This window comes from Myotis yumanensis, unplaced genomic scaffold (genome assembly GCF_028538775.1).
Source record: "Myotis yumanensis isolate MYYU_CA2020_CCGP unplaced genomic scaffold, mMyoYum1.0.hap1 SCAF_4, whole genome shotgun sequence".
Taxonomy (NCBI): Eukaryota; Metazoa; Chordata; class Mammalia; order Chiroptera; family Vespertilionidae; genus Myotis; species Myotis yumanensis.
Window position 1 is genome coordinate 93,686,498 of NW_027223755.1, and position 19,599 is coordinate 93,706,096.

The 19,599-nt window shown below is 49.7% G+C and overlaps 1 protein-coding gene across 3 annotated transcripts in view; it reads left to right on the forward strand.

Moving 5' to 3' along the window:
* The window catches only part of EMP2 (epithelial membrane protein 2), a 34,039-nt gene extending 20,930 nt beyond the window's left edge, over positions 1–13,109 (forward strand). For all 3 annotated transcript variants that reach the window (XM_070412993.1, XM_070412995.1, XM_070412994.1), the window contains exons 2-5: positions 474–612; positions 2,962–3,058; positions 6,422–6,568; positions 9,591–13,109. In XM_070412993.1, coding sequence (XP_070269094.1) covers positions 535–612; positions 2,962–3,058; positions 6,422–6,568; positions 9,591–9,778 — 510 coding nt within the window. In that variant the 5' untranslated portion in view covers positions 474–534 and the 3' untranslated portion in view covers positions 9,779–13,109. The remainder of the gene's footprint in view (positions 1–473; positions 613–2,961; positions 3,059–6,421; positions 6,569–9,590) is intronic.
* The last annotated feature ends 6,490 nt before the right edge of the window (positions 13,110–19,599 follow it).

Sequence of the window (19,599 nt, forward strand, 5' to 3'; positions counted from 1 at the left end):
TTTATAAACGGTCAGATCACTAGGAAATATTTGCGTATCATGACCACCTTTGCTTTGTTACACAGCAGGGACTGTGATAATGAATACTCAACTCAGAGGGCGAGCTTCCTCCGGTGCTGTGATATCCCCAGAGCATTGCCTGGTGGGAGGGAGATTCAGACAGCATTTAAACCCCCACACAGCTCCTCCTGCCCACCTCAGTCCCTCTGGCAGGCCACTGAAGAGGTGTGATGCTTTTCTGAAGTAGGGATTCTATTTGGTCCTCACCCCAAATCCTCCACAAGGAATATTCAGTGTCTGGATGCAACAAAGAACAGCTTTGAAAAGAAAGCTCTAGACTTTGTCTGATAAAATATGCAGGCAAGGAAAGACAGGAAGAGCTGTTTTTTATTTTCTTAAACCCCATTAAAAGTTGCTTGTTTTTCATTTTAATGTTGTCGTTGACAAATTCCAATTTCTCACACCCTCTTTAGCACATCTCCTGCTCTCTCTGGGCTTTCAGCGCGACCCCTCGCCCTACCGTGCCCTGTGAAAATGTTGGTGCTCCTGGCTTTCATCATCATCTTCCACATCACCTCCGCGGCCTTGCTCTTCATTGCCACCATCGACAATGTAAGTTCCTTTTCCTTATGACCATCCCAGAGCCCCTGGGTCCTGCAGTCAACAGTAGGATTAAAGAATTCCCCAAGCCCTATCCGGTTTGGCTCAGTGGACAGAGCGTTGGCCTGCGGACTCAATGGTCCCAGGTTAGATTCCGGTCAAGGCCATGTACCTTGGTTGTGGACACATCCCCAGTAGGTGGTGTGCAGGAGGCAGCTGATCGATGTTTCTCTCTCATCAATGTTTCTAACTCTCTATTCCTCTCCCTTCCTCTCTGTAAAAAAATCAATTTTATATATATAAAAGAATTCCCCAAGGTGATTACAATTGGGGTTGTCCTGCCCACCAAGGCATGCCCACCTCCTGAGCCTGGGCTTGAGGGCTCTGGCCTAAGTGTTGGGGTCTGAAGCATCCACATTTAGGTGGGCCAGGACCTTGGTCCTCTCATCTCTGATTCCCCCACAAAGCTTTGGTTGTAGGAAGCCCTTTGGGCACTCGGCTTCAATTCAGCCCTCCTGAGGTCAATGACTCAGCCTTGGCACTAGGTTGACCAATCATTTTGGGCTGGATCATTCTTTGTTGCACTGTAGGAGGGTTAGCCACGTCCCTGGTCTCTACCCACTAGATGCCAGCAGCACTCCCACCCCTACTTGTGACAACCAGAAATGTCTTCGGACGTTGCCGAATATCTGAAGGGGGGCAAAATCATCCTCGGTGGAGGACCACTGCCCTAGCTCCCAGCTGACCCATCCCAGGGGATCTCTGCCCCTCTCGCTTCTGACATCTCCTGACCGACAGAAGCCCTTGTTGCTGACCCCCCTGGCCTTGCCCTCCCCAGCAGAGCCCAGGCTTGGGACTCTCTGACTCTGCCCGTGCTCCCATGAAAAATTGAACTCTTTTCCTGTAGTGTCCAGCTCTCAGCCATATGGCAGGATTGCATTTGGCAAATAATCTATTGGCATAGATTAATATCCCTGCCAGCTGGAAATGAAGCTTTTTGCCAAAGGTCCCTTGTGGCCCACACCTTGATCCAAAGATCTGGCTTCAATCCTGATCATCTCAGACTGCAGAGACATTTTGAGTCAGAAACACTGCTCACACAGCTAAAAAAAATGCACCTTACAAGTGGCCATCAGCTCTGCCTGATGACTAATCGTCATAACAGTAGTAACATAGAGCATCACACCTCCTGTCACTTAGTGTGTGCTCACGCTGGCCAGGTCCTGGGCTAGTCCCTTTTATGTGCATCATCTCAGTTGATCCTCACCTCAAGTTTACAAGATAGGCCCTCTCCTAGCCCTGTTTTATGGTGAGGGAACTGGGTCTTGGGGCAGTTAAGGTCCCTGCTGGAGTTTACACTGCAGTAAGTGGCAGAGCTGGGATTGGAACCATTACAGATCTGGCCTTGGATCCTATAAGGGCAGATAAATGCAGTGATCAGGTTTGGCTTCTTGCAGGTTCCTGAAGAACAGCTGTGAGTGGGTAGGGCAGGGATCACAGTGATGCCGGGAGTTAAAGTATTTCACCTGCCGTTATCCTAAGGGCCCAAGCTTGGTGAAATAAATGGTAGTGAATGTTCTTCTATCTCCTTTTTCTGTGTCTTGCACCTGGTCCTCTGGGGTTCTGAAATGGTCGCAGACTTAGTGAACAGAATAGACAGACACGAGGGGCAGAAAAGCCATAGGCCACAGCGCCCCTCAGTCCCAGGGAACGCTCCTGCGTATGCACATGACTGTGGCGCTCACAGGGCAGACACAGATGGGCGTTCTTGCCAGTCAGTGAGTCACGGGTTGCTCATGGGTTAGGAATTGTGCTTGGCACTGTAGCAGGGCACGCAGTGAATGTCTGTGACTGGGTGGACAGGTGGGGGAGAGTTCTGTCTTCTGGGGGGTGGAGACAGCAGAAGCAGAGAGAAATGAAAGCGTTTGGACTGAAGACAGGAGAGTGTCGCCTGATCATTTCGTCCATAACAGGCTCCCCTTCCCCGACCAGTTCCATCATTTTCTTGCTCCCTTCTGCCTTCACCCCTGTAGCCCTGGTGGAATTTACCACTGTTTATTCCACCAACTGAGCCTGGTCTCCTCTCCTCCACCTCGGGAGGGCCTGGACCACCCTGTCCTTTACTCAGACCAGGTGGACGTCACCTGGGTGCATCACCTGAGCCTGGATCTCAGCCCCACCGCCGGCCTCTCGAGTCAGAATCTCCACGTTAACCAGCTCCCCCGGTGACCCGCACGCACACCGCACGCTGAGAAGCACCGGTCCCAAACGCCCATTCACCCCGTGCCTCCCACCCACCAGGAGTCCGTGTTTTCATCATTAACCATCAGCCTTTCCCTGTGTTTCCCTTTTGTGTTACAGGCCTGGTGGGTAGGAGACGGATTTTTTGCAGATGTCTGGAAAGTCTGCATCACAGTCAACAGCACCAACTGTACAGACATCGACGACAGCTTTGCCTGTGAGTTGCAGCTGATGGGGAAGCATTGATGAGAAAGAGGCCGCCTCCCCGCCCTCTAACTCCTCACCCTCTCCACCACCCAGCATGATGGGAGGGGTCCAGCTGGGGGTTCAGCAGGGACAATGGCAGCTGGAGACAGGAGCGGGTGGAGAAGCCGGAGGCTGGAGGGCGCACTAACCCCCCCTACATTGGGCCCACCCATCTCTGTGTCTTGGCCAAGCAGAGCTTCCCTTCCTCGCACTTTCTCAGCGTCAGCCCTTATCTAGAATCTTTCCCCTCTTCTCACTTATCCAAGCCTCCCCTCTCCGTAGGCTCAGAGACTGTATCTGACATCTGTGCCACTTCCCAGCATCTCAACAGCTGGCTCCTTTGTGAGCTGTGTCACCTTGCCTTGGGACAGGTCATCTGAGTGCTCAGAACAGCAGTATCCTCAGCTGTAAATGGAGGTAGTAGCGCTGCACCTGCCCTGCCTGCCTCTGTGCATGAGCCAAAGTACCACAGGGCTTTGCAAATGCAGAGCATCTCACTTAAACACATGCCGGCTGCTACTCTCCTCCACTCTGGAGAGCATGGCTCTGTGTTCTGTTCTAGAACTGATGCAAGAGGGCATCCTGCTAAAATACTGGACGCCCCGTTAAATTTGGCATCTCAAAGAACCATAAATAATTTAAGTATGTCCCAAATATTAACATGGGACATGCTTATACTAAAAAAATTATGTGTTGTTTATCTGACATTCATATTTAATGGGCATCCTGTGTGTTTTTGTGTGTGTATTTGTTTACCAAACCTGGCAATCCTATTTAGGGAGCAAGGGACCCTGTTCACTGATTCCTAAAGTCTCCCCATTCCGTCAGTGACAATATCACCATTCATAACACAAGCAGCGAAGTACCAATAGAAGGCATCATTTGCTGAAGGTTTACTGCGAGGCACAGGGCTAAGTCCTTTACCTAAGCAATTTCATAGCCCTGTCCGTCAGGGACCATTGGCCCTGTTTTAAGGTAGGGAAACTGAGGCACAGGGCGGAAACCCAAGGTTACACATCCAGGACTAAATGATGGAGCCAGGATTCCAGTCTTGAAGTGATGGAGGCTGAAGCCTGTAAACCCCATCACGTGGTCCCTGCCACACCCCTCCCCCTCAGTGCCTTTATCTGCCACCCTGACCCCTGACCCAGGAAACAGCCATTCTCCCCTGCGCGCTGCAGCCCCGGCTGTCAGTGTGCGTGGTCAGCTGGGCGAGCTGGCTGCGCTCCATGGCAGTGTTTCCAAGTCTCTATTATTTGCGTTCCACATCCTCTACGTGGAATTATTTAGTTCCCTGTTACTTTTCCTTAAAATAACAGGGGTTGGCAAACTACCAGCCAAATTCAGTCCAATGAGCTAAGAACGGTTTTTACATTTTTAAAGAGTTGTTAAGACAAAAAAAACAAAACAAAACACAAAGACAAAAATGTAACAAGGCACTATATGGCCACCAAGCCCAGAGTATTCACAGAAAAGCCTGCCGACGCTACTTTAAAACTGCTCACGGTTTCCTACATCCATTTATTTTAAAGGGGACTTTACGTCCCTACATAAATGCTCACCTGGAATCACTTGCCATAAAGGAAGGAAATTTTGTTTAAAATGCTACAAACGTTATTAAACCCTCACCAGATGCATCTGCCTCTTAAAGGTCCCGAGACTGTTTCCGGTTCTTTCCTTGCTAAAAACAAAACCACCACTAAACCCAGATATTAGCGGTGCTAACGGGCCAGGTGGAGAGCTCCCGAGCTCCGTAGACACATTTAAACAAGAGCACAGTGAGCACCCCTCTCATCGGGTGAGTGTCGCTGGTCGGTGCACTGTTTGGCCTCCACCTACACTGAGCTCATCGGCCACCAGCTCTACCTTCTGCACCCACCCCCCCCCCAACACTGAGAAACCCTCTGTCCTCTCCGACAGCCATGGTCTGCCTACGTCCGGGCAGTGTGTAACCGTAGCCCGGGTGCGTGGCTTGGACAACAGACGTTTATATCTCACAGGCGCGGGCAGATCAGGTGTCTGGTGAGAACAGACACTCGTGCTGGCTTGCAGACAGCCTGGTTCTCATGTCCCCATGTGGCAGAGAGCAGAAAGAGAGGGTCACATTGAAGGTGGCACCCCCTCCAGGCCGGGTCCCACCACCACCAGAGATTCTGATGGAGTTCATCTCGGTGTAGCCTCCCGGATGTTTTCAGAACAGAGCGGAGCTATAATTTACAAGCGAGAAGACGTAGACTCCTTAAGGTCTCCATTCAGAGCTTTGACAATTATGTATGCACCCTTGTAACCACCAGCCGAGGCAAGAAGAACATTCTGTCCCCCGGAGGGCTCCCTCGGGCCCCTCTTAGCTCAGTTCCCAGCACCCCCTGCCCTGAGGGCAGCCACTTCTGCCACTGTCCTTCCCTCTGCCTGTTCTTGGACTTCCTAGGATGCGATCATGTGGGGTTGGGGGAGGGGATGAGGGTTCGTTCCTCACTGTAAGCAGTGGGGGAGGGGCTCCATGCTCTCTGGCGGATCTTCACACGCAGCTGGACCACGCTCAGAGCCGTTGCTTAACATGTCATTAAGAGCTTAACGTTGTGCCTCCCTCTAGGCATTTATTAGGCAAGATTGCAAAAAAGAAAAAAGGGAAGGTTTTCCTTAGATTTTCCTCTGCAGCTCTGGGCACTGTCCCCTCAACCATCTTACCTGCGTCCTGGTGATAACATCAGCCCTGACATAGCACTCCCTTTGCGGGGGGAACCCCCTAAAATCCTTCCATGGATGAGCTCACCCCACTCTCCCAGCCTGCTGAGGCGGGAGCTATTATTATCCCCACTTCACAGGTGAGGAAACTGAGGTCCACGCAGGCGGCTCCAGTCCCTGCACTCGACCCCTCTGTACACCTTCAATGCACGCCTCCAGCTGTGTCCTTCCCCGTGCGGCGCCATCCCCGAGAATGCCTCCAGAGGTCTCGCTAAAGCACAGACACACAGACTGACCTGTCCCCTCTGAGCCCTATCAGAATCTGCCAGCTTGGAACCTGGCGACTTGGGCTTTTAAATACTCCCCCATCCGAGAGCCACGGATGTGGGAGCAGCGACCCAGGCCAGGAAGAATGCCCAGCAGGTGGTGGTTCTCCGTTTTCCAGACAAGGACACGGGATCTCGGGTCAAGTGCACAAGTGGACATTAGAGGGAGGCGGGGGAAGGGAAGACTCCTTGGCCGCCCTGTGCTCACACTATGCTCCCTGTACTTTAGTCTCGTCCCCCGACTCGGGAGCTGGCACTGTCCCTACGCCCCGGGCCCAGGCCGCCTGCGGTCCTCAGTCCCGCGCTCTTGTCCTTTCCCACAGATTACTCCACGATGCAGGCGGTCCAGGCCAGCATGATTCTCTCCACCATTCTCTGCTGCATCGCCTTCCTGATCTTCTTGCTCCAGCTCTTCCGCCTCAAGCAGGGAGAGAGGTTTGTTTTAACCTCCATCATCCAGCTCATGTCATGTAAGTAAAACGACAGGCTTCCTGGGATCGGCATCCCCCCCACCTTCCCAGCCAGGAGGGTGGCAGGTGAGGACTCGGAAAGGAGAGGTTGGCAGCCGTGCCCCGGTGCCTCCGTGGGACGATTCATATTTTGGAGTTTGGATTTAGTTAGGGGGTCAGGGCGGGCGTCCTTCCTGAGCTGGAATCTGTAGGGTGAGTAGGAATTGCTGCAGAATGTGCTCTGCTGGTACAGAGGGGAAGGAACAGTGTGTCAGGCAGAGGGAACAGCATGACCAAAGCCCTGTGATAGAAGAGACTTAGCTGGCCAGTGTGGCTGGGGTGTAGAGACTGGGGGTGGGAGGCCTGGTGTGAGCTGAACCAGACTCATAGGTGTTGTAAGCCTGCTAGGATTTGGGGGTCTTTTTCCCAAGCTGGTGGGGAGCCACCAACTGGCTTTTTGTCATTTTTTTGGCTGGTTGGTGTTAGATGCACCTGCTTTGGGCCCTTGGGGGCTCTTGGAGACACAGAGATGAACAAGACACAGTCTCAATCCTGAAGGGACTTAGAGAAAAAAGGTGTCTCAGAGCACTTTGCCCTATTTGTGAGTTTTAGAAGCTGGTGTAGAAGCCTGTGCCACCACATGATGGTTTGTTACTGTTCCTCAGTAGAGAGTTAAAGCTTTCTGATGACAAAAACTGGAAGTCCCCCCAGCTTCCACTGTACTTTCCAATCGGGGACAACGGGTGGCTTGAGGAGGATGAGAGCTCTATACTTCAGAGACCGCGTGCTGCCTGGTGCTAGCTCCCACCTCCTTCCAGCCACCTGTCTGTCTCCCAGACTTCATTCTCTGCAGCCCAGAGTGAGTCCAGACGTGCCATGCCCTCAGCACACCAGGGTGATCTGTGTGCCTGCAACTGTTTCAGTTTTACTTTTTGTTTTTTTAATTCTCACCTGAAGACATGCTGAGGAAGAGAGAGAGAGAGGAACATCGATGTGAGAGAGAAACATTGATTGATTGCCTTCCACATGCTCTCTGACTGGGAATCAAACCCACAACCCAGGCATGTACCCTGATCAGGAATTGAACCGGCAACCTTTCAGTGCTCAACCAACTGAGCCACTCCGGCCGGGCTGTCTCAGTTTTAAAACTGAGTCCTGCATCCCAGGAAACCCCTCAGTCTTGGGCATAGCAGGATGGCTGGTCACATACAGCATCCTTCTCTCAGGGCACCTTACCTGACAAGCCAGGGTGCAGGCAGAGATGAAAGCATTTCAATCATAAAAGACCCTGGAGGGTCTCTTGGTCCCTGAGCCCCAAGTCCACCAGGATCCCTCTGGGGATCTGTCTAAAGTGCAGACCCCAAAGGCCCATCTTGACCTGTTGGTTAGAACCTGGGGATGTGTGTTCTCATCCATGAGCCCAGCACTTGGGAGCAGTGACACAGACCCAGACCCAGTGAGGCCGAGAGAAACAATACAACTTGCCTAAGGGCACCCGTGAGGGGGTGTCAGCTCTGCCTCTTCCTTTACTTTCTTTGTATCTCGCAGTGAGAGGCATGGACACCCCACTACTCGCACCATTAAAGGCCATTGAATCTCGACACATAACATGGAGAGAGGGAGTTGGGGAGTTTCCCATTCAAGTTTACTTTCTGTTATTGTCTCCATGTGTCTGTTGGTCTCTGAAGGCCATTTAGTCAAAACTGGTTACCTTGATACAAAAGTCACATACACCCCTTTGCCATCCACAACAACTCCTTTGACCATTTTCTGGCCCGAGGACCTGCCCCTCCCTCTTCTGCCCCAAGCCTGCCAGGTTTGGACGCCATTATCAGTCAGTGACGTTCAGGTGTGAGCAACAGACGCTCTAATAACTTACGTAAGAGCCGGATGCCGGGGCAGCTCACACGATTCAAAGGCAAAGCTGGACACCAGGTCTCGGATAGAGGATCCAGGCAGCAGGAACTGATGGGCAGTCACTTCAGCGAGATGCTGGCAGAATCCGTGTGAATCAGAAGACAGTGTGGCTTTTCCCTAGATTCAAGCCTCCAGGAACAACAGTCTGATCGGCAGAGATTGTCATACACTCAACCCCCAGGTAGAGAAGGGCTGGCACCCTGATGGACAGTCCTAGCTGGCCAAGGGAGGCTATAGGTCCCGCAAGGAAAACCAGGGTGCTTAACCTCATCCTAGCATTCATGTCTGTGATTCAATCAAGTTGCCTTTGGCTGCAAGTAAGAGAAAATTCCAATTAACAATGACTTCAGCCACAAAGACCTTCACTTTTTTAATATAACAAATAGGAGGTGGAAGGTGCCAGAGTTGGTCCGGCAGCTCAGCAGCAGTATCCCCAACCCCCACACCTCTCATCCTTCTATGCCATCATCTTCAGAGTGTCAGTGATAACCCTCTCATGGCCCCCAAAAGGCTGCCACAGCTCCGGCCATTCCCTCCCAACCTAACAGGCTAAAGTAGTATGCAAGGGGAAGTACAGAGATGAGTAGTGGGGGACAGACATTGTACAGAGCCTGCAAAGCCTGAACTATTTACCGTCCAGCTCGACCCTGGCTTAGATACATGATGTCTTATCTTCTGGGCTGGGCACACGGCTGCCCAAATAAAATTGGCTTCAGCCTGGCCAGCATGGCTCAGTGGTTGAGTGTCAACCCATGAACCAGGAGGTCACAATTCGATTCCCATTCAAGGCACGAGCGCTCGATCCCCAGTGGGGGGCGTGCAGGAGGCAGCTGATCAATGCTTCTCTCTCATCATTGATGTTTCTATCTCTCTCTCCCTCTACCTTCCTCTCCGAAATCAATAAACATATATTTAAAAAAATAAAAATTGGGTTCAGCTAGCAAGAATGGGCAGCAAAATGGTGACAGGGGAGGCAGCAATAGTCAAAATATTCGTTATCATTCCAATAGACTAAAACAAACACCTATAATAATAAAAGCTTAAGTTGGTCTCTAATAGTCCCCTCAGGGGCCTGGGACACGCTGTGGCCCGTGATTTATTGGTATCTTCACTTTTCTTCTCCCAGGCCTGTGTGTCATGATTGCAGCTTCCATTTACACAGACCGACGCCAAGACATTCACAACAACAACTTGCATGTCTATACTCTGACCGAAGAAGGCACGTACGGCTACTCCTTCATCCTGGCCTGGGTGGCCTTCGCCTTCACCTTCATCAGCGGCCTCATGTACCTGATCCTGAGGAAGCGCAAATAGACACCGGCGCTCGGTCGCTCTCACGCAGTACAGAGTCTACATCCAGATAACCGTTTTGTATATAATCCGTTTTTTTGTTTTGTTTTGTTTTTTTGTGGTTTTTCTAGCAAACATATTGTTTCCTTTAAAAGCCAAAAAAAAAAAAAAAAAGAGAGAAGAGTTTTTGCATTCTTGAGATCAGAGAACAGACTGTGAAGGCTGGAATTCAGAACTCCCGCCGTCGGAAAGTCCCAACAAGACAAAGCCAAAAATCCAGCCATGCTCAAATTCTAAAATGTTCAGCAGGATGTTTCCTTACCACCGGGATGTGATGTGAGGACAAGAGGCCGAGAAAGCCAGGCCTCGGGGGACATCTCCCCCTAGGTTTGGGCCACACCATTCCTCCTCATCTCAGCTTCCCTTTTCCGAGTCTCTGGGTGTTAGTGGTGGAAGGTGGGGTGAGGGGCGGCTAGGTGAGGGATGAAACCTCCTCAGGTATTCAGCCAAGTTCCATGTGAGAAACAGGTATGGACCCTGGTGTTCTGCCTGTGCCAGACCACGGCCCTAACTGCCTATAAGGGGCTAGGACCCCGAAGGTGCCACCTAAGCTTGCAGGCGACGTCACCTGCTTGCCTGAGGGGGGGGGAGGGGTAAAATGTGGGCTCACCCTGAGGCAAAGACTTTCTCATCTTGTGATCCCTAGTACACCTGTAAAATGCACACTATCGGGTACCCACCCACAGACCTACAAAATCTGTCTTCAGGAGTGGGGCCCGGAAGCCTGCATTGCTGACAAGCTCCTCCGTGATGCTTATGTGCCTTAAAGTTGAGGGCCACCTCCCAGAGCCTGGGGAGCAGAACTGCCTCACAAACGTTAAAGCTCTCATCATATTAAGCTGGGAGGTGGGTCCCCACTGCAGACCAAAGCCCTGGCCTCCATCAGCTCTTGATTCTTCCCTGTTCCTGCCACAGCTGCTTTCATCTGGACCACCCAACCTCCAGGCCCAGGCCCCACACCCCACTAGCCAGCCACCCTAGGGGGCAGGGGCCACAGCCTCCTTATAGCCCTAAGTCAGAAGGCCTCTCCCTTCTCTTCCTGACCTGCCTTCTAAGCTGATTGGCCTCTACTACATTTCTGGAGCCTCAAAGGACCCATCCACCATCCATTCATTTACCCATTCATTCATTCATCAGCATAAGGCTGGGTGATCATTTCTCCTTCTGGGGCTCATCGTCCAAGGAGAAGATGAATTAAAAACCAATTAGGAAAACTAATTAAAAACTGTGATGAAGGCTGCAAAGACCGCAACCAAGGATTGAAAAGCGAGGCCGGTGGGTGGGAGGGAACCTGCTTCGTGCCTGCCTACCTTGAAATGCCCCTGGAGGCATGGAGATCACCCTCAACATCGCTCACTCACCTGTGCAGCTGGCATTTATTGGGCAGCATTGTCTATTCCATCAAGAGGACGTTTAGTTCTGTGGAGCATCCCAGGGCCCTGAGAGCCAGTGAAGCAGTGACAGGAACCCAGTCTGCTGTGGTTCTCAGACTTGAGAGGGCGCGAGTGCCGCTCGGGGGAATCTGCCTTGTCAGGGTCTAGGTGGGTGGGTGTTCCAGACAATTCTGAGACTATACTGAGAAATGCGGCTTGGGGAGTCTGTCCTTAGGTGTAACAGCACCACGAGGTGTGAGGTGTGAGGTGTGCGGCAATGCCCTGACCCTGGGGCGTGCCCCATTGAATGAGCTCTTTGCGCGCCTCAGTCCTTCCCCTCTGGTGCTGAGCGTGCTTCTGGGGAGGCATGCCTGGCCCAGTGCGACGTGTTGGCCGAGTCTCAGCACTGGTGCTACTTAAATGCTTCTGCACTTGACCTGCTGAGTGGCGACGATCTGCCATCAGCCCAGCTCTGTGTTGAGTAGCTTTGGGGCCACCGTGGACTCCTTTTCAGTGCAGGAGGGGGTTTTTCTGTCCATCTACTCATTCATTCATTGTTCATTTTCCACCGAGTACTCCGTGCCTGCTATGTTCCGGGCAGGGTGTGAGGCTTTGAAAACACAGGGGCGAGCAAATCCAGGCATCCTCCCTGAGGCAGGACACCCGCCCCACAGAGAGGCCACCAGCACAGTGCAGGGTGACATCGGGCCAGGGCCAGGACAGGGTGCCACCTCCTGGAAAACTCAGGCGTGGGGTGGGTCGGAGCAGCCACACGCTTGGGGTTTGGAGGATGCTACAGGAGCCTCTGGAGGAAGGTGGGTCTACAGTGCCCCAGCTTCCCAGCCAGGTGGCTTTTCTCTAGTTTCCTGGTGGCCACGTGGAAACAAACCAGCAGCCCTCAGAACCAGGAATCTGGTAAGCCTCATCCCTGGTCAATGCACGAATTTCCTTCTCCAAAACTTGAGGGGTGCGTGAGAATCTGAAATGACCCCATGGATTTTCCTGGCTGGTTGCCGCTACCGTACAGCACTTAGCATCCACATCCATCGCGATGCCAAGGTTTTGTGACTCATGAGAGCTGCCTGCCCTGCATTTCGGAGCTGGGAACGAGGTGATGGTGTCAGGGAGAAAATACCCACATTTCTTACCTGTAGGCAGAATCAGCCCTCACTCGGTGCTTACGATCAGTTAGTCAAGAACATCAACAACAAAGGAAACTAACAGACATCCAGGAAGCAAAAATTAGGACCAAATATATTACTGGTAACAACTGTATTTGAAGGAACTGTAGTTTGCGCATGATAGGACATTTTTATACAGTACTGTAATTCTTTCGTGGGGGAGGGGGGCTATGGATGGAGACAGACTAACTCGTTTTGTTATTCGCATTAAAATTACTTTGGGTCTCTGTCAAGTGAGTTTGGAAAACTGATGTGTAGCTCTGAGTGAATGTATATATTTGTACCTGAACGCGGGAGAATTGGAGACCTCCCCCCAGTCCTCCATCCTCTGCGGCAGGTTGGTGGCCTGTGTGCATCCCTAATTGACAGGCTGAGGTCCTGTATTAACTGATGCCGAGGACACCTGGACCCCCAAGCCTGTATGTAAACACACTAAACATAGTAGCTTAGATAGAAGCTGTAGCATCATTTAAAACCTGCCTGGGTGGGGAATGACTAAACTTGCTAATCGTCGAAAGGCTACTTACAATACAGCGCATTGGGCAGTTTTGTATATTGGGGGCGCGGTGGTGATGAGAAAATGCAGGGAAAGGCCTAGAGGTTAAGTCTGCACCTTGGTTTGTGGACAAATGTGATTTTAGGGTATTAGATACTTTCTCCTTAATGTGCCTTTAAAATAGTACATTTTCTATGTTTTGTATAATCTGAAACTGTACATGAAAAATAAAGTTTAAAACCAAATCGCCCAGAGCCACAGCCTCGAATGTGCCCATGCGTGCCAGCATCTAGGTTAGAACGCTGCCATGTCGAGTGGCAGGCGGCCATTTGACTTCTCATCGAGGTGAAGGTGTGGTTTTTACAGCCAGCAGTTGGTGCCTGACAGTTCGTCATAGGACAGACTCCCACCACCTTTGCCTGGATGAACCAACCGCAACTGCCCAGGACCTGGGCTTCCAGAAGGATCCATACTGGGTTAACGATCTGCTAACACCATCTTAAACTTCGTAATGATATTTCAGCAAACAGCCCCACATTCTCATTTTGCAATGGTTTCCACAAAATATGTAGCCAGTCCTTTCTCTTCTTTTTTTCAGTATGGCTTACATCCAGTATTATTTTGTACTAGTTTTGTTACTGGGTGGGGTCTGGGCCCAGAGGGGGTCTGTCTAGGCCTGACCAGTAGTGTGTGGGTTCTTGACTTTGTGCAGGAAGGATTGCACAACACAAGTCCAGGTGATTTTTTAAAAAATATATTTTATTGATTTTTTACAGAGAGGAAGGAAGAGTGATAGAGAGTTGGAAACATTGATGAGAGAAACATCAATCAGCTGCCTCCTGCACACCCCCTACTGGGGTGTACCCGCAACCAAGGTACATGCCCTTGACTGGAATCGAACCTGGGACGCTTCAGTCCGCAGGCCGACGCTCTAACCACTGAGCCAAACTGGTTAGGGCAAGTCCAGGTGACTTTGAGAGCACGTTTATTCAAGCTGGGGACAGTGTGAACAAAGGAGGGGCTTAGGGTAGAAGGAATAAGGAGAGAGCCGAGGTAGGGCTGCTTTGGCTCACTGAGAAATAGGTCACAGTAAATGAAGTGAGCTCACTGGGAAAGTCAGAGAAAATCGGGGCCTTGGAGACAGGTTCAGGGAGTAAGCCTGGGATGAGCTGCCGCTGCCCGCTGCTCCCCTGGTGGCAAGTCTCATGAGGACCCATAGAGTTTAGGAAAAAGAAAGCAGAGCTACAAGGTGTGGGGGTGCTCTAGCAAGAGCATGCCATGGATCCTTTGTCTTGAGGCTTTATAGCTTTCTCTGGCCAGTGGGAATCCTAGGGAAGGTTTCAGAAGAGGTCTTAGCAGAATGTTCATTAGCTCTTCAGGTGTGACCTTCAATATGTTGACTCATCCAAAGGTGCGTAGATAGGTATCAGGAGTTACTTCCTGGTTAGTTTTATTTTCAAAGACCATCATTGAAGAGGCACATGTCAACATCTCAATGTGTTTCTACAACATTTTCTACCACTATAACATCCACAGATATATGGTGGGTAAAATAAGTGGAAATTTATTTTTTATTTTTTTAAAGATTTTTTTATTGACTTTTAGAGAGAGAGGAAGGGAGAGAGAGAGAGAGAAACACTGATGTGAGAGCAAAACATCAATTGGCTGCCTCCTACATGCTCCCTACAGGGGACTGAGCCCACAACCCAGGCTTGTGCCCTGACCCAGAATCAAACCGGCAATGTTTTGGTGCACGAGATGATGCCCAACCAACTGAGCCACATCAGCCAGGGCAAAGTAGGTGGCAATTTAAATCAAGGTTAACCTATGACCTGTGGGCCAAATCAGCCCACTACCTGATTTTGTAAACATTATTGGCACACAGCCACACCCACTAATTTACATATTGTTCCTGGCTACTTTCAAAGGCAGAGTTGAGTAGTTGCAAAAGAAACCATATGGACCACTAAGCTTAAAATATTTACTATCTGGCTCTTTACAGAAAACATTAGCCAAACCTTGGTGTAAACCAAATGTTTTACAATAGCAATGCAAGGGCCTAGAATGCCCTCTGCTCTGCCACCTCCGCTGGGCCAATTCCACATTAGAGTGCTTGGTGCTCATCCCAAATTTAGGATTAGGGTTCTTAGTTGCAAGCAACAGTGACTGCAGTTGATTTAAACAGGAAAGAAATTTATTAAAAGGAAATCAGGTGGCATACATGCTTGGAAATATACAGCCAACCCCCCACCCTCCAATTGCCTCAGATTGTTCCACAGTACTCAAATTCTCCCACAACGACATCAAAATTACAACTAAACCACAGAAAAACCACCATTCAGAACCATCTGAAATCTAACAGAATAGAAGTCCTACAACTAAGGATACAAAGAAGTAGCCACATCGAGACTGGTAGGAAAACTGGTTCCACACCAGACAAAAATCTACAGGAATATCTTGGATAAAAAGGTCCCTCCTGAGGAGCGAGGGGTCCCAGCCCCACACCAGTCTCCCCCCCCCCCACCCCCCACCCCAGCCCAGGGCCCCAGCACCAGAAAGAGATGTCCCCATGACTTCTGGTTATAAAAACCAGCAGGGATTGTGGCTGAGTGAATAGAGAGCTTCTGGAGTCCCAGGCAGTACCTCTTAAATGGTTGGCTCAAACTTACTTGGACTCATTCACTCTGAGCTCCAGCATTGGGGTGCCAAGGACATATGAGGAGGAACTGAGTTGTCTGGCATTGAAGCAAGAGCTGGAGGGGCAGCTTTATCCCAGGCAGAAGTGCTGGCAGAGGCCATTGTTTCTTTGCTGAGCCCTCCCCCAATAGAGCAGGCAGGTGCCATATCTGAGTCTCCATCAACTTGGTTATCACTGTTCACCTGCCCTGGTGATTCCCTGAGATCCTGCCCCACCCAACTCTGGGTCCAACCCAAGCCATTTCCAATGGCTTTTCCATATAAACAGCCCATCTTGGCTCATGCTTGGATGTTTCTAAAATATCTAAAAAAAAAAAAAAAAAAAAAAAGTATCTGGCCTTCACATGCCATGTACATCTCACTAAGTGGCCTCGGGTCCAGCACTAACAGCAGCTGGCCTTTGTTCACAGCTTGGCCTCTGCTGGGCACCTCCAAGCCTAACACAAGTAGCAGCCACTTGCTGGTTGCGTTGTAGCTCATATCAGGTGGTACAGTGCAGGGCACAAGTGGCAACTGACTTCCTGGGAGGCCTCCGAGATAGCAACCCCAGTGGACAGCTTCAGGTCACATCGAAGCACCACCCAATCTCCTCCATAAGGGACATTCTCAAGGGGAAAACTTAGCAGGCACCAGAAGCCCACTGAAATAAGTCCTGCTCCATGAGGTTGGCCGCTGCACAGCTGATCCACCAGGGTGGTCACAGCCATTCCTCACAGCCAGTTAACCTGGGAATAAATCCCTCCCATTGAGGTGCCAACAGCAATCAAGGCTCAACTACAATAGGAGGGCCCACATGGGGTAGCAGCTCAGGTGATCAGGGAAGCTATGTCACTGGACCCTACAGAACACCCACTATATAAGACCACTTTACCAAGTCCAGCAGACATAGCAGCTCTACCTAATACATAGAAACAAACACAGGAAGGCTGCCAAAATGAGGAGACAAAGAAATGTGTCCCAAATAAAAGAACAGAACAAAACTCCAGAAAAAGAACTAAACAAAATGGAGACAAGGAATCTACCAGCTGTAGAGTACAAAACACTGGTTCTAAGGATGCTCAAGGAACTTAGGGGAAGAGTAGAAGAACTTGTAAAAACTAAAACATAGAGGTAGAAACATAAAAACAGAACTAGAAAACATAAAAAGAACCGGTCAGAAATGAAGAATACACTAACTGAAAAGAAAAATACATTACAGTAGAGTAGATGAAACAGAGGATCAAATCAGAGATTTGGAAGACAAGGAAACAGAAAACATCCAATCAGAACAGCAAAAAAGAAATCCAAAAAAGTGAGGATAGTATAAGGACCTTCTGGGACAATTTCAAGCAGACCAACAATTGCATCATGGGAGTACCAAAAAAAGAAGAGAGAAAACAAGGAATTGAAAACCTATGTGAAAAAATGACAAAAACCTCCCCTAATCTGGTGAAGGAAATAGACCATACAAGTCCAGGAAGTGCAGAGTCCCAAACAAGATGAACTCAAAGAGGCCCACATCAAGACACACAATTAAAATGCCAAAGGTTAATGACAAAGAGAGAATCTTAAAAGCAGCAAGACAAAAGTGGTTAGTTACCTACAAGGGACCTCCCATGGGACTTTCAACTGATTTCTAACAGAAACTTCGCAGGCCTGAAGAGATTGGCAAGAAATATTCAAAGTTATGAAAAGCAAGACCTACATCCAAGATTACTCTACCCAGCAAAGCTATCATTTAGAACTGAGGGACAGATAAAGAGCTTCCCAGACAAGAAAACACTAACTAATTTACAGAATTTAAGCAGTGATTTTACAATAGAAACGAATTTATTTATAAATGTTAATTATTTGGTTTAACACTAAAGAATAAATCAAGAAAATCATAATTATTACAGATTCCTGTATAGCTGTCACTGAACACAACACAGAAGAGGGTGTGTCCCACACATTACACTCCTAAGGGGTATGTGTGTGTGTGTGTATGTCAAACCGTTTAGGGTACAGATGGAATACTTGTGAAAATGCAGATTCTAGACCTGCTAAATCTCTAAGGTCATGACCCAGAATCTAAATTTTATAAACCTTTCAGGTTATTTTGCTGACCACAAAAGTTTGCAAGCCATCATTTTAAGGGATCAGACCTATGTACATAATCACATGGATTTTCATTTTACCTTTAGCGGTAAACCCGGAACGAGAAGTATTTTATATATAGACGTGTATATGGATTTCTACTCCCCGCTCCAAGAAATATGTATCCAAAAAGTTTCCTCCTTCCGATGTATTTGCTTTATGGACATTGAAGACCAAGTGGCCAGAGTGAACGAGCAAGTAATGCTACTGCCTCCTAGTGACGGTGTGTGGCCACACAACAGAACAATAAAATACTGCAGCAAAGATTACATCGTTTCACATCCAATTTAGCCAAATCCAACATAGCTGACAGAAGCTAATGTGACTTATTCCTCATTACTTTACATTTAACTCTATTATGACCAGAACATTGCTGGGTACCTATCTTCATTGAGCTCATGTGATTCTTGTGATCATGCTTTCAGTTACTATAATATTACTCCATTGAGACAGATTTACAGTTTGCAACTGGATGTCTGAGTAGAATTTACTATTTCTCAGTGTTGGCTCAACTGACATTTGGGCCAGATAATTCTCTGCCGTGGGATGTCCTGTGCGTGTCAGATATTTAGCAGCATTTCTGGCCTTCACCCCCTAGATGCCAGTCGCACACACACCCCAAAACTGTGACAACCCAAAATGTCTCCCTCATTTGGGAATCACTGCTATAGGGTTTTATGCACCAGGAAATATGGTGATTGGCAACCATAGGCAGCTTGGGGGTGAGGGTGCTGTTGGAAATTGCTAGTGAAGGTGGCGGGCCCAAAACATCTCCCACCAGTGGGCAAAGCGAATGACAGCCTACCACTGTGGCCCCTGGCATATCTCTGAACACCCAGGGGAATAGCACAGGATGTGCCTGGTCCCCAAACAAACTGCACGTGTGCTCAATGTTCGTTATCGACTAAAACAGAGAGACCAGAGCAACCAAAAAGAAGTTATTTTCTGTAGCGGTGTTGGCAGCAAAGTGGCACCGGGTGTTAGATGGGTGGGGTCAGACTGGACCTGGGTTCAGAAACCTTGGTGCTTGGGTTCTGGCTAGAAAAGAATTCAGACCCAAGACTCAAACTATAGGGAAAGTTTATTTAGAAAGTCACAGCAGAGATAGAAACAGTGAGCCATAGAAGAAATGGGCTCAGGAAACAAATTACAGGGGCAAAAGAAGGGGCCCCTAGAGCTCAGGAGGGAGAAGGATAAAGGTAAGGCGCCTAGAGGGGAAGAGGAAAGGCTTGCGTGTGCTCCTGGGAGGGAGAGTGTGCTGGGGCTCTGTCCTCAGGGCTTTTAAGGGTGGGGACTTTAGGGGCGGGGCCAGGGGAGGACCTTAATAGAATATGCATCAGCTTTCCAGGTGTGTCCTCCCAGGGCCACTGATTGGTCGATGCCACGGCTAGGGGTCATTAGTCATTGCAGCTGGTCCTGAGGTCAGCCATGGCAGCATTTGCCTGGTTTTGCTGCTTCTCGGTGCCTGGAGCCGAAACACAGATGAGGCCTAGATGTTATCCCCAGGGGTCGATGCTTAAGGAGTGGTCTGCACGGGCCCACGTGGGAGTCTCCTGATGCCTCTCTTCGGCCCCTTGTTCCTCCTCCAAGGGGGTCTACTGCATGACTATCGACATGCCAGGGCAGGAAAGGTCAGGGGAGGGTCAGGACCCCATGGCCAGCGATATGAAAGGTCAGGGGGTCTAAATCACATGACCAGCAGTGGTGGGGGAGGAAAGGTCACCCTGGGGGCGGAGTCCTTGTTTTCCCAGTTTTGCCCGTTGCTAGGCACCCAGGGCTTTCCCTCTGTTGACCTTCTGTACCTGGCCCATCGTCCTTGCTCTGCTCGTGTCTAACAGCCTACCACAGAAGGACATAGTGTAATTTCACCAGGGGCTTGCACATGTGCAAGAAAAGGGAGGTAAATGTATGGTTTTTTTGTTT